A 15,724-nucleotide genomic window follows, 5' to 3' on the forward strand; every position below is an offset into this window, starting at 1 on the left:
GTTTAAAAAAAATACTGTTATCATTAGGAGGTTTGTTCAATAAAATTTGAATTGTACTCTTAATAGTTGATAACATGAGAATTATGCGGACTGTTATTTACATCAATTATTTAGGTAAATGAGAAAAATATAATTTGCATAATAATTTGGAACAGGGTGTAGTCACCAGATCAACTACAGCTTATTGTATTTGTTTTGGTGAGGAGAATGCAGTGTTTACATTTGGAGAGAAAATGCAGTGTTTACATTTCAGCCGACGGTTACCTTCACTCCTCAGATGGCTGCTGGAGGTGCTTCCTGCAGTGCTGCAAGGGATGTGTTTGGCTTGTGCTGGCTGAGCCAGCAGCAGCAGCAGACTAGAGTAAATGTAAGATTATATTATATTTAGGGGGGCAAAGGGGGTGGGGCCCAGGGGGGCTAGACAGTGTTTGTAACACTATAGGGTCAAGAATACCTGTTTGTGTTCCTGACCCTATAGTGTTCCTTTAAGCTTACAATAGACAGGATGTGACACTATTGACTCAGTCCCAACTCCCACTGTGCTGGCTAAACATCTTACAATGTCTTGCTATGTACGTTTCCTAATTATTATTATTATTATTATCTTATTATTTATATAGTGCCAGCAAATTCCATAGCGCTCCCATCTGACATCCTGGCAGCTAGCTGAGGCCATTTCAGATCAAGAGTGAACACATTACACATACATTATTATTATTGTTTATATATATATATATATATATATATATATATATATATACATACATATATACATATACATTATTGTTACATGTAGGATTACAAGAGGGAAATGGAACAGCTATGCTAGTTATTGTAAAGCACTGCAGAATTAGTTGGCTATACAGGGAGTGCAGAATTATTAGGCAAGTTGTATTTTTGAGGATTAATTTTATTATTGAACAACAACCATGTTCCCAATGAAACCAAAAAACTCATTAATATCAAAGCTGAATATTTTTGGAAGTAGTTTTTAGTTTGTTTTTAGTTATAGCTATTTTAGGGGGATATCTGTGTGTGCAGGTGACTATTACTGTGCATAATTATTAGGCAACTTAACAAAAAACAAATATATACCCATTTCAATTATTTATTTTTACCAGTGTAACCAATATAACATCTCAACATTCACAAATATACATTTCTGACATTCAAAAACATAACAAAAACAAATCAGTGACCAATATAGCCACCTTTCTTTGCAATGACACTCAAAAGCCTGCCATCCATGGATTCTGTCAGTGTTTTGATCTGTTCCCCATCAACATTGTGTGCAGCAGCAACCACAGCCTCCCAGACACTGTTCAGAGAGGTGTACTGTTTTCCATCCTTGTAAATCTCACATTTGATGATGGACCACAGGTTCTCAATGGGGTTCAGATCAGGTGAACAAGGAGGCCATGTCATTAGATTTTCTTCTTTTATACCCTTTCTTGCCAGCCACGCTGTGGAGTACTTGGACCGTGTGAGCATTGTCCTGCATGAAAATCACGTTTTTCTTGAAGGATGCAGACTTCTTCCTGTACCACTGCTTGAAGAAGGTGTCTTCCAGAAACTGGGAGTTGAGCTTGACTCCATCCTCAACCGGAAAAGGCCCCACAAGCTCATCTTTGATGATACCAGCCCAAACCAGTACTCCACCTCCACCTTGCTGGCGTCTGAGTCGGACTGGAGCTCTCTGCCCTTTACCAATCCATCCATCTGGCCCATCAAGACTCACTCTCATTTCATCAGTCCATAAAACCTTAGAAAAATCAGTCTTGAGATATTTCTTGGCCCAGTCTTGACGTTTCAGCTTGTGTGTCTTGTTCAGTGGTGGTCGTCTTTCAGCCTTTCTTACCTTGGCCATGTCTCTGAGTATTGCACACCTTGTGCTTTCGGGCACTCCAGTGATGTTGCAGCTCTGAAATATGGCCAAACTGGTGGCAAGTAGCATCTTGGCAGCTGCACGCTTGACTTTTCTCAGTTCATGGGCAGTTATTTTGCGCCTTGGTTTCTCCACACGCTTCTTGCGACCCTGTTGACTATTTTGAATGAAACACTTGATTGTTCGATGATCACGCTTCAGAAGCTTTGCAATTTTAAGAGTGCTGCATCCCTCTGCAAGATATCTCACTATTTTTGACTTTTCTGAGCCTGTCAAGTCCTTCTTTTGACCCATTTTGCCAAAGGAAAGGAAGTTGCCTAATAATTATGCACACCTGATATAGGGTGTTGATATCATTAGACCACACCCCTTCTCATTACAGAGATGCACATCACCTAATATGCTTAATTGGTAGTAGGCTTTCGAGCCTATACAGCTTGGAGTAAGACAACATGCATAAAGAGGATGATGTGGTCAAAATACTCATTTGCCTAATAATTCTGCACACAGTGTATATATATATATATATATATATATATATAGCCAACTAATTCTGCAGTGCTTTATATATATATATATAGCCAAATAATTCTGCAGTGCTTTACAATAACTAGCATAGCTGTTCCATTTCCCTCTTGCAATCCTACATGTAACAATAATGTAGAACACAAATCTACAATTTAACACTGTCCTGAGATCATCATATGTCTGCCCTGCTTCTGCGGGCGAGGGTAGTGGCATGAACTACACTCTAGTTCTTAACCTGTACGCATTCCATCGCTAGCGATGGTAGCCAAATGCTGCTGTGAGTTCTCGAATGGAGAAAGGGCAGATAGGCCATTTGTAACAATAATGTATGGCTATCTTTTATTTGTTATTAATAATCCTGTCTCTCAAACTGGACTTCTGACTCTAATCTGATTCGCGGTCCGGTGTGAATTTCTGACTCTCACACTTATGAATACCAAATAGTTGGCATATATCACTTACAGATAGGGATGAGTAATGAGGAACAGGAGAGAGAGAAAGATGAAGACATGGTAGGAGATTCTGGGAAAAACCTTTGAAAAATAAAGTAAAAATAAAACTATATGAGCGATGGATGAGGGAGACAGAAGAAAAGACTGGGAAGAGAGAGATCAAAGGGACACTAAAGCACCCAGACCACGTTATCCAAATGAAGTGGCCGGGGTTAACATGCAATTGCTCACAATAAAGATCTTTCCACTTATATTTTTGCATTTTCTTGCTGAAGTGTACCTGTTTTAAAAGCTAAATAAAGAAGATTAGCAACTTCTTTAAAAAAAGGTTTTTCCTCATTCCTTTTAAGCAATAAAACATAATACTATATGTAAACAATATAAAACATTATTTTGAGAGCTAAACCCAGTGGCGTAGCTAGAGCTTTTGCCACATGGGGCGGTCCCTAAGTTAGCCACCCTACTCAATACACGCAAAAAATACGACAAAAAGTCAACACGACTTAGGGAAATAAATAAAATAGGGAAATAAATGAAAACACTATGTTCATTTTACACTCACGACAGGCACTCAAACAGCGACAAGACACATACATACAGTGACATGCACACTGACAAATTTACAAATACTTCCACACACTCACAAATAATTGTATTTTTTGTGGCTTTATTTTTTCAGCCTTTCCAGCCTCCCTACCTTTGGGAGAGCTGGGTGGGTCCTCAACCTGGGGTCCAATGGAGATCTACTCCCTGTGGTCCAGTGGGGATCTACTTCCTGTGGTCCAGTGGGGATCTACTCCCTGTGGTCCAGTGGTTCTGGTAATCTTTCAGATCCTCTCCCTCGCGCTGTTTAGTGATACCAGGGTCGGAGTGCCATCATATTCTGGCTCCCAGCATCACCACAGAGGGTGTGAGAGAAAGCAGTGAGGAACTAGAAGACTATCATTGTTCCCTTGCTGCCTGCCTGCTCTCTCCCCCGCCCTACCCAATATATTTGGCAGAGTAGGCACCTGCTATCCAGGTAAGCAGGTGCCGACTCTGCCTTGGTAAATACGTTTTTGCCCTCGAGGTGCACTAAGGTGGTCAGTCTGCCACCTCCTGGACCCCCTGTGACAAGTCATTGGCCCTCTCCTCGTGCCACCCCCAAAAAGTGTCACTTTGGGCTGAACCTTACACCCCCCCCCCCCCTTCCGTTATGCTTCTGGCTACATCATTATGATGGGGGGTAGCTTACCACTTTTATCCCCACACTAGGTTTTCTTGGGGGGTTTGTCCCTCCCAATCGCCTCTGCTTCCTACACCCGTGCTTCTAACAGTCTGGCATCTTCCTGGATCATACTGATTTAGGGCATCTGTAACCATTTTACCACCATTCTGGATTGGTTTCTTGGCATCTTGCATCTGGGCACACCATGGATCTGACCCAGCAAGAGCAAAGTGAGAGTTTTACTACATGCGTTTACGCTGTGCTGAATGGTGGTCTGGCCCGAGTGTGGCCGGTCAGGCAGACTGTCATGTAAGCAAAACTGTCCATTTTACGTGTTGCAAATAATGTCACTGGCATGTCCTTATAGAGTCATCCATCTCCTTTCCTGATTTCATACATCCCAATGTTGGAATTTATTATACTGTACATAAATACAATAGATCAAGCATATCGGTCTCTGGTGGCTATAGTGAAGACAGGAAGCAACACCACCTAGAAACCACTATAACATGCTGTAGTGGTGATGGTACTTGGAGAGTTGCTTTAACTAAAGTGCGGCTAATTGTAACATCTTAGAACATACATGGTTTTTTTTTACTTAGCTAACAGAATTTTGGAGTGACAAAAATCTCTTTTCCTGTATTCTTATGAGACAAGCAATAGTGAGTGAGTCAATGTGATAGAGTGTAATAAGAATTCAAGTTTAAACTTTTTAAAGAGCTAAAGAACAGCCAGGTTAAACCTTCCCTTTTCTAAGACAAATAGGTATCTACACGTTTGACCTTTGTACAGAAAATCCTCAGACTGGTTTCTGAAAAAAACATTGTAATCTAAATGAACAGACAAGCTAGGGATTGCTCATACAGTAACCCCTAGAGACTAGTATATACTTAAACAATGCCATATGCCAAAGGCACTTACCAGCAACATGCAGAAAAAGGGCAAACGAGGTGGCACAGAGGTACTTCAGCATGCCTGCACAGATGCTCTTTTCTGACTCTCTATAATTACTTCTTTTCTCCAACACTTTCTCTGAGGAACACTAACATTTCCTGTTTCCTTTCTCTCTATCTTTGAATATTTTCTCATCTGAGCTATGGAGACACATTCAACTGTGTGCTTAGGAAGTGATGTAATTCATGCTGGGCTTGTTGAAACAGCTACATGCAAAAGAAGAAAAAAAAACAATTCATTCTAAGCACCTGGATTTCTAGCTAGCCGTAAATATTTTTTTAGTTTAGTTTTTTTTACATTGTTTCCCCCTCCCCCTCACCATATTTAAAAGGATACTCCGACCACCATGGCCACGCAAGTGATTTACAGTGGTTATGGTGCTGGGAATCTGTATGTGCAGCATTTCTGCTGGAAATGCTGCACATACAGAGTAATCTGCACTTGTGTGTCAGTGGCCAGTTGCACCCCCGGCTCACGTGACTTTGGCAGCACAGAAATCTGTTTTGGTCTATTTAATGTCAATTCTGTGCATAAAAAAAAATCAGTCATCAGCGCGCATAGCGCTGGACGTTTTCAGTTTTTTCCCCCTCCCCACCTCCCAATAATATAGCTTGTTCAAATAACAAAATAAATCACGCCACCCCCATGCCACTTGTGCTTCGATCTGGCAAAATGGTCTCCATATGAGAAACCTGTGATTGGACCACGTAAGGCACTGTCTGATTTTATTAATGGGTGTGGAAGGTAGCGCAGAGAGATTCACCCAGCTCTAGATTCCAGTTAAGTAAAAGTATTTTTTTGTAGGTTTATTGCACAAAGGGGGAGTGGAGGGAAGTCTTAGTAATACTTCCCAAATAAAGTATATTATATAGGGAAAGGTTCCCCTGGCCCTCCTCCAAAAAAAGGGTTGGATTAAGCCTTTAACACAATGCAGGCTTGGTTGCAGAGGTTACCAAGATAATGCTACGTACTTTTTACATAATTTATACCTTTTGCTGAAATAGCTTTTGCTGTATAATTTGTAGCTAGCTTAATAAACTTGGTAACACCAATGCCTTTTTTACATTCCACCTGCACACAAAAAAGTAACTGAAGTGTAACAAGACTGTCTCTCTATCAGTGTCAAATAGAAATCCTTAAGGTATCATGGTTCAATGAACCAAGAGAATATCTGTCGCAGCAGAATTGAAGACAATCAATATCACAAACCAGAAACAAATGAGAAACATATTGTATGTCAAGCATGTCAAACTCGACCCACAATGGATCTCTTTGCGGCCCGTCGAGCCACGAGTACATGCTTCGTGTTAAAGCAGAATAAGAACCCACATTGCAGGTGCCTACTCTGATAAACCTTTCCCCTGCCAGGGAGGAGAGGTCACTGGCAGCAGCGAGGGAGCTCAGTCTTCCTGCTCCTCAATTCTCCCTTGCACGCGCCGTCTGAAGTGATGCTGGGTGCCGGAATATGATGTCATATTCCGGCACCCGTCATCACTAAACTGCGCGTGAGGGAGCATTGAGGAGCAGAAAGACTGAGCTCCAGATAGAAAATCCCAAAATCCCAATCCGTGGACCTCAGGAAATTATGTGAGTGTGTGCAAGTATTTGTAAATGTGTGTGTGTGTCTGTCAATGAGTGTGTGTGTGTGTCTGTCTGTGTGTTTGTCAGTGTGTGTGTCTGTCTGTCAGTGAGTGGGTCTGTCAGTGTGTGTGTCTGTCAGTGTGTCTGTCTGTCAGTGTGTCTGTCTGTCAGTGTGTCTGTCTGTGTGTCTGTCTGTGTATTTTAGTGTGTATGTCAGTGTGTGTGTCTGTGTGTCAGTGTGCGTGTGTCTGTCAGTGAGTGTGTGTGTGTCTGCCAGTGAATGTGTCTGTGTGTCAGTGAGTGTGTGTCGGTCAGTGATGTGATGGCCGCGGCTGGACAGTGGAGTACCTGGAGGTGCACAGAGGTACGCAGCGCTACATCACATTCTGACGTTACGTTGATGTGCTCCACCTTCACAGGGTTTCAAGAAGTAGTGGGAGGTTCCGCTTTGGCACATGGTGCGGCCAGCGCCATTTGGGGTATACCAGAGGCCGGACTCCGGAGTCGCATACTGGCAGCGGCAATGTGAGTAGAGTCTGCTTATTGGCTAGAAGGGGGGTGCTGGGATTTAGTATAGGGGGAGGACTGGGATTTAGTATAGGGGGAGGACTGAGATTTAGTAGAGGAGATGCTGTGGTTTAGTAGAGGGGGATGCTAGGGTTTTTTTTTATACTGTACTTTAAAAAATAAACCTACGTTTCTATGAAAATTTAAGTTGTTTTAAGTGTGACATGTCATGATTCCCTTTTATTCCAGAAGTTTGGTCCTTAAGGGGTTAAAGGTGATTCACATTCATTACTATAGTTACTATAGTGCATATTTGTGATAATATCATTATGCAGTCAATGTTAGCTACTCACACAAACATGATCTTTAAAAGTGATTGTTTATATCCTGTACTGGAATGCGAGGAAAACCTGTTTTACCAGTCTGCCAAATGGACCATGTCAAAGGGCATACATAGAAATAAATGAATATATGTCTCCTTTTAATTACTAATTACCAAGAGTGCTATATTAACCCCCTAAGGACACATGCCGGAAATATATCCAGAAGTTGTGTCCTTAAGGGGTTAACAGAGTTCCATATCAGAACAACATGCCTATAATTGTACATGGATTTTGATACATTTACCTTCATCTTAATTTTGGACCATTTGTATATTTGTCCAATGGACAGATGATGAATGGATGGAGCCCAAAGTCAATAAATTCATCCATGCAATTCATTATTCGTTATTAATCAATTTAAAGGAGTGAGCTCTGGAATTGATACTGGGTACAGTGTGATGACAGGTATGTTCTGAGTCTCAAAGAAAGAGAGGTGCACTTGCATTTGGCTTGCAAGGGGTGGCCCGGCTATCCCTCTACATTCCTTTATCAAACCGAGACAAATACTTGTCACAATATTTAGCTTATTTAAAAAAGGCCAATAATTTAACCTCTCAAAAACCTACCAAATTATCTTTCCTCTTCTAGTGTTTAACCCTCTGTGGCGGATGGTGAAGAATTAAGATAGTGGAATATTAGACATGACCCCTTAAATTTGACTCCATCCACACCTTCAATAAACCTACAATATGACCCGTTGGACTCCAAAAATATCAAAATGGCTGAAGAACAGCAAATTGGCTGAAGAACATATATATACATACACACACATTTTGTAAATATTTTATTATATCTTTTCATGTGACAACACTGAAGAAATGACACTGCTACAATGTAAAATAGTAAGTGTACAGCCTGTATTACAGTGTAAATGTGCTGTCCCCTAAAAATAACTCAACACACAGCCATTAATGTATAAACCGTTGGCAACAAAAGTGAGTACACCCCTAAGTGGAAATGTCCAAATTGGGCCCAAAGTGTCAATATTTTGTGTGACCACCATTATTTTCCAGCACTGCCTTAACCCTCATGGGCATGGAGTTCACCAGAGCTTCACAGGTTGCCACTGGAGTCCTCTTCCTCTCCTCCATGACGACATCACGGAGCTGGTGGATGTTAGAGACCTTACGCATCCCCACCTTCCATTTGAGGATGCCCCACAGATGCTCAATAAATAGGGTTTAGGTCTGGAGACATGCTTGGCCTGTCCATCACCTTTACCTTCAGCTTCTTTAGCAAGGCAGTGGTCGTCTTGGAGGTGTGTTTAAGGTCGTTATCATGTTGGAATACTGCGCTGCGGACCAGTCTTCGAAGGGAGGGGATTATGCTCTGCTTCAATATGTCACAGTACATATTGGCATTCATGGTTTCCTCAATGGACTCTAGCTTCCCAGTGCCAGCAGCACTAATGCAGGCCCTGACCATGACACTCCAACCACCATGCTTGACTGTAGGCAAGACACGCTTGTCTTTGTACTCTTCACCTGGTTGCCGCCACACACGCTTGACACCATCTGAACCAAATAAGTTTGTGCAGCATATGGTCTGAGCACTGACAGGCTGACCCCCCACCCCTTCAACCTCTGCAGCAATGCTGGCAGAACTCACACATCTATTTCCCAAAGACAACCCCTGGATATGACCCTGAGCACGTGCACTCAACTTCTTTGGTTGACCATGGTGAGGTGAGTTGTGAGTGGAACCTGTCCTGTGAAACCACTGTATGGTCTTGTCCACTGTTCTGCAGCTCAGTTTCAGGGTCTTGGCAATCTTCTAGTAGCCTAGGCCATCTTTATGTAGAGCAACAATTTTTTTTTCAGATCCTCATAGAGTTCTTTGCCATGAGGTGCCATGTTGAACTTCCAGTGACCAGTATGAGAGAGTGTGAGAGCGATAACACCAGATTTAACACACCTGCTCCCCATTTACACCTTTTGGCTTACTCCTGACAACGCTAACACTGCTGTGTTTTTAACCCTCTGGCTTAATTCTGACAACGCTGACCTCTCCTTAGGGCCGGACTGGCCCACCAGGATACCGGGAAATTTCCCGGTGGGCCGTCGGCACCTGGGGCCGGGCAGGCAGCTGGCTCACCTGCGGCCGCAGAGGGAGCTCTTTTGGCAGCCGCAGGGGGAGCTGGCTCTTCTGGCGGCCGCAGGGGAAGCTCTTCTGGCGGCCGCAGGGGGAGATGGCTGTTCTGTCTCTGCACCCCTGCCCCAGCGCGCAGCTTAATGAGACCGGGGCCGGAATATGACGTCATATTCCGACCCCGGTCTCTTTCTAGCGCGCTGGGGCGGGAGAGCAGAGACAGAACAGCCAGCTCCCCCTGCGGGCGCCAGAAGAGCCAGCTCCCCCATGCGGCCGCCAGAAGAGCCAGCTCCCCCATGCGGCCACCATCAAACTGAGCTCCCCCTGCGGCCGCCAGCACAAAGGTAAAAATGATGTGTGTCAGTGTGAGTGTATGTGTGTGTGTCTGTGTCATGGTGTGTGTGTGTCTGTCTGTGTCATTGTGTGTGTGTGTGTGTGTGTCTGTGTCATGGTGTGTGTGTGTCTGTGTCATGGTGTGTGTGTGTCTCTGTCATGATGTGTGTGTCTGTCTGTGTCATGCAATGTGTGTCTGTGTCATTGTGTGTGTGTGTGTGTCTGTCATGTAATGTGTGTCTGTCTGTGTCATGGTCTGTCTGTGTCATGGTGTGTGTGTTTGTCATGGAATGTGTGTGTGTGTCTGTCTGTGTCATCTAATGTGTGTCTGTCTGTGTCATGGTGTGTGTGTGTGTGTGTGTCTGTGTCACGGTCTCTCTGTGTCATAGTGTGTGTGTCTGCATGTGTCATGTAATGTGTGTCTGTGTCACAGTGTGTGTGTGTTTGTGTCACGGTCTGTCTGTGTTATGGTGTGTGTGTGTGTCAAGGTGTGTGTGTGTGTCTTTTTTAAGGTGTGTGTCTGTCATGGTATGTGTGTGTGTCTGTCATGGTATGTGTGTGTCTCTGTCATGGTGTGTGCATCTGTCTGTGTCATGGTGTGTCTGTGTTTCTGTCTGTGTCACGGTGTGTGTTTCTGTCTGTGTCATGGTGTGTGTCTGTGTCATTGTGTGTGTCTGTCATGCTATGTGTGTGTGTATGTGTGTTTTTACTCACCTTTTTCTTTCCCACGTCGTGCTGGTCTCCCCTCGACTGGCCCTGCCTCTATGGCTGAGATCATCAAGCTTGATGATCTCAGCCAATCCGCACTGACACAGGAAAACCTATATTTTATATTGGAAAAAGCAATATATATATATATATATATATATATATATATATATATAATCAATCATCTAGGGTGGCAAGACATAGCCTTACATATTACATGCGACAATATATGGCGCAATGACTTATGGGGCTGGCATAGAATTTTTACCAGGGCTGCTTTGTAATCTCCAGTCCGGCCCTGCCTCTCCTCTCCCAGACTTCGGAACAGACATCCCCACTTCCTCTATTCCTCTACATACTTCAAGGAACCATATCCAGGGCCGGCGCGTCCATAAGGCGGCCTTAGGGCGCACCGGCCTGGGGGCGCAAAAGTCCGGGTGACCGGCAGGAGGGAAGCGCACAGCTCCCCTCTCCTGCCAGTCACTTCTTGTAGCGTGGCCGAGCCCAAGCCGGCAGTGCCGCGGACTGTGTGGAGGGGGCGGGGATATGAACACGTCATATCCCTGCTCCCTCTGTAGCACACAGCGCGGCTGGTGCCCAGCAGGGGCGGAGCTACCGCCGGCCCCCTCACGTCAGCATGGGAGGAAGTCCTCCCAAGAAGAGAGCAGAGAGGAGGCAGAGAGGAGGCAGAGAGGAGGGGGCTGGGCAGGACCAGCTCCTCCAACTCCCAACTACCTCAGGCAGCACTTTGGATCCCAGGTAAGCCACCCTCCTGAACCTGTCTGTCTGTGTGTATGTCTGTCTGTCAGTGTGTGTGTGTCTGTCTGTCAGTGTGTGAGTCTGTCTGTCAGTGTATGTCTGTCTGTGTGTGTGTGTATGTCTGCCTGTCAGTGTGGGTGTGTGTGTCTGTCTGTCAGTGTGTGTGTGTCTGTCTGTCTGTGTGTGTGTCTGTCTGTCTGTGTGTGTGTCTGTCTGTCTGTCAGTGTGTGTGTGTGTGTCTGTCTGTCAGTGTGTCTGTGTGTCAACTGTCAGTGTGTGTATGTCTGTCTGTCAGTGTGTGTGTGTTTCTGTCTGTCTGTCAGTGTGTGTGTGTGTGTGTCTGTCAGTGTGTGTATGTCTGTCAGTGTGTGTGTATGTCGATCAGTGTGTGTGTATTTCTGTCTGTCAGCGTGTGTGTATTTCTGTCTGTCAGTGTGTGTGTATTTCTGTCAGTGTGTGTCTGTCTGTCTGTCAGTGTGTGTCTGTCTGTCTGTCAGTGTGTGTGTGTCTGTCTGTCAGTGTGTGTGTGTGTGTGTGCCTGTCTGTCAGTGTGTATGTGTGTCTGTCTGTCAGTGTGTGTGTGTGTGTGAGTGTATATGTCTGTCAGTGCATGTGTGTGTGAGTGTATATGTCTGTCAGTGTGTGTGTGTATATGTCTGTCAGCGTGTGTGTGTGTGTCTGTCTGTCAGTGTTTGTGTGTGTATGTGTCTGTCTGTCAGTGTGTGTGTATGTCTGTCAGTGTTTGTGTGTATATGTCTGTCAGTGTGTGTGTATTTCTGTCTGTCAGTGTGTGTGTATTTCTGTCAGTGTGTGTGTCTGTCTGTCTGTCAGTGTGTGTGTGTGTGTGTCTGTCTGTCAGTGTGTGTGTGTCTGTCTGTCTGTCAGTAAGTGTGTGTGCATGTGCCTGTCTGTCAGTGTGTATGTGTGTGAGTGTATGTCTGTCAGTGTGTGTGTGTGTCTGTCAGTCAGTGTTTGTGTGTGTATGTGTCTGTCTGTCAGTGTGTGTGTATGTCTGTCAGTGTTTGTGTGTATATAAAACAATATACACACTCGAATAGACTGTGCAAACACAATATAAATAATAAATAAATAAATAAATAAACTTAACAACAGCTTCCCAACGGCAACTTTCCACATAGGTGCCAAAATAGAACAAATGGGTATACAAATAGGGGAAATCGCTGTCTGAACCTATAAAAAATTAATAAAACATAGTGAAGACTGTTACAAATATGAAATAACAGACACGTTCTTGAGTGCACTCACAAGATGTAGGAAGGCAAATCGCTCTGAAATAGCCACCACCTACTCCTGTAGGGGGGTCACACTGAGAATTCACTGGATTTTGTAGCTATTAAAATCCGGAAACCAAAAGTAGAGCAGGAACAAAGTATGGTAGAAAAAAGTATTTATTCTTAAATACAATAAAAGGCACTGGTCCAACGCGTTTCGTTCAAACAGAACTTCATCAGGGACCTTTCAAGTTAAAAATAATCATACAAATACCATACATAAAAATTCCCGCTGTACCCTCCCTTATCCCACAGTCCCAATATATAAGACAGCTACTAATCCCATTGGTGGTGTGGTGGGTGTGTTCGAACTTGGTTCCGGATTCCTCAATCACTTGCCGACTCACAGCTGATCGTCAAATTCTTTTCCCGCTTCTCGGGTTTCCAAAGTGTCGCCGGAAGTGACGTCTGCGTTCCAAAATCACACTTCCGTGCGTTCCATCTATGGTTTCACGTCCGCGTGAAAAGTGATCCTCGTGAGTCCCCATAGTTATGCATGCACATGCGTGATCGGCAGAAAGCCAAACTTAGACAAAAAATGATCAGTAACTTGCTATTAACATAGCCCATTGGAAAAAAGAAAAAAGTATCAATATCAAATCATAAAAATGTATCAATTGCAATCATTGCTTCAAATTTAATTAATATAGTGTCTATTTTCAATAGTTTTAAACCCTTTGATCCAATGCATAAATATTGAAAGATATGTATAATAATAATAATCATAATATGCACTCTGAATATTAAATAGTACGTGAAAGAAAATATGAATAAAGCTAATAATAATTCCCATAAAATTAAACAAAAATACTCCATACAGCTCAAACAATAATTATAATACTACAAATGCCTAGTCATCAAGAAAACAAATCAAATCAATGTCCACATTTAACCCCTTTGGCTCCAGTGTCTGTAAACAGTGTATCCAATAAGTTTCTTTCTGTCGAAGTCGTTTTCATCTATCACCTCCTCTCCAGTGAGGGGGGATATATTCAATGCCCTTACACAAAAAAAATTTAAAATTAAATGCAGGACATGACTGACAGTGTAATGGAACCGAGTGGGTTGTGAGACGCTTTTTAATATTATTTAGATGCTCCATGAATCTGACTTTCAGCAATCTCTTGGTGCGTCCCACATATTGCCTGCCGCACGGACACTGCAGTAAATATACTACAAAATCCGTGCGACAGCCAATCAGGGATTTAATGGGAAATGAACTCCCTGTTGTGGTACTCTGAAAGGAGTCAGAATCTAGTAGAGAGGCCGTGCCACATGCCACACATCCTCTACAGCCTCTAAAACCCTTTATAATAGTATTCGGGATTGGTTTATTAATAGGTTTAATATAGCTTGGTGCTAGCATATTCTTCAAATTTTTGTTCTTCCTATAAATCATTTTTGTATTGTCCGGCAACAATTGTCCCATAACGGGGTCATTTTGTAAGATAGACCAATGTTTCCTAAACACTTTTCTAATTTCATTATGTTGGGTATTGAATCTTGTCTTAAATGCAAAGTAAAATTTGGATGTTAAATTCTTCTTAGATTTATCCGTGTCCTTAAGTAACTCTTCTCTCTCCCCAATACCAATAATTCTCCCACCAATGGGATTAGTAGCTGTCTTATATATTGGGACTGTGGGATAAGGGAGGGTACAGCGGGAATTTTTATGTATGGTATTTGTATGATTATTTTTAACTTGAAAGGTCCCTGATGAAGTTCTGTTTGAACGAAACGCGTTGGACCAGTGCCTTTTATTGTATTTAAGAATAAATACTTTTTTCTACCATACTTTGTTCCTGCTCTACTTTTGGTTTCCGGATTTTAATATCTACAAAATCCAGTGAATTCTCAGTGTGACCCCCCTACAGGAGTAGGTGGTGGCTATTTCAGAGCGATTTGCCTTCCTACATCTTGTGAGTGCACTCAAGAACGTGTCTGTTATTTCATATTTGTAACAGTCTTCACTATGTTTTATTAATTTTTTATAGGTTCAGACAGCGATTTCCCCTATTTGTATACCCGTTTGTGTGTATATGTCTGTCTGTCAGTGTGTGTGTATATGTCTGTCAGTCAGTGTGTGTGTTTGTATATGTCTGTCAGTGTGTGTGCATATCTGTTTGTCAGTGTGTGTGTGTATATGTCTCAGTGTGTGTGTGTCTGTCAGTGTGTGTGTGTGTGTGTATATGTATGTCTGTCAGTGTGTGTGTGTATGTCTGTCTGTATCATTGTGTACGTATGTCTCTATATGCCTCTCTGTTTCTTTATGTCTGTGTCTGTATTTCTGTGTGTGCCTGTGTCTGTATGGATGTATGTCTGTGTTTGCACGACAATGTACCTGTATGTGTAGATTGTATGACTGTGTTTGTTTGATTGTGTGCCTTTTATGACTGTGTGTCTGTATATCTTTGTGACTGTGTGCCTGAATAATTATGTCTGTGTGCTTGTATGGTTGTGTGTCTGTATGTTTGTGTATTTGTGCATGTATGTATTTTTGCCTGTATCCATGTCTATGTGGGAGAAAAAGAGAGATAGATAGGGGCTGGGGGGAAGAAAGAGACAGAAAGGGGCTGGCGGGGAAGTAAGAAATACATAAGAGGGGTTGTAGGAGCACACTAAAGGGCACAAAAGGGCCAAAGGGGTAAGACATTGAAGAGGTTGGATATGCAACACTAATGGGGGTAAGAAATTAAAAAGGGGGCTACGAGACACAGAGGTGAAGATGCATTGTTTATTTTTGGGGGGGAGGCGTGGGGTGGGGTGTCAAAATGCATCTTCGCCTGTGTAGTCAAAAATCCTAGCACCGGCCCTGACCATATCCCTTATGAATTCTAGAAAGTACTTCAATGCACATCATTCACAGTAAGCAAAATAAGTTATTCAGTTCATTATTAATTGCAAAATATGCATTACTCAACTTGTACAACATTGCCAAGTCTAATTTATGTTGCAATACATTAACCTGTACTTATTGCCCCCCAGCAGCACCCCATTTAAGCATGTTTAGGTGAGTGCAGCCAGCCCCTTGTTTTCCAATACATTAA

At 43.0% G+C, this 15,724-nt stretch overlaps 1 protein-coding gene across 1 annotated transcript in view; it reads right to left on the bottom strand.

Annotated features, from left to right (window-relative positions):
- The window catches only part of TMEM154 (transmembrane protein 154), a 64,969-nt gene extending 59,801 nt beyond the window's left edge, over positions 1-5,168 (bottom strand). Inside the window, exon 1 of the mRNA XM_063458535.1 lies at positions 4,994-5,168. Within this exon, the coding sequence (XP_063314605.1) occupies positions 4,994-5,045 (52 nt within the window). The 5' untranslated portion in view covers positions 5,046-5,168. The remainder of the gene's footprint in view (positions 1-4,993) is intronic.
- Between the last annotated feature and the right edge of the window lie 10,556 nt (positions 5,169-15,724).

This window comes from Pelobates fuscus, chromosome 6 (assembly GCF_036172605.1).
Source record: "Pelobates fuscus isolate aPelFus1 chromosome 6, aPelFus1.pri, whole genome shotgun sequence".
NCBI lineage: Eukaryota > Metazoa > Chordata > Amphibia > Anura > Pelobatidae > Pelobates > Pelobates fuscus.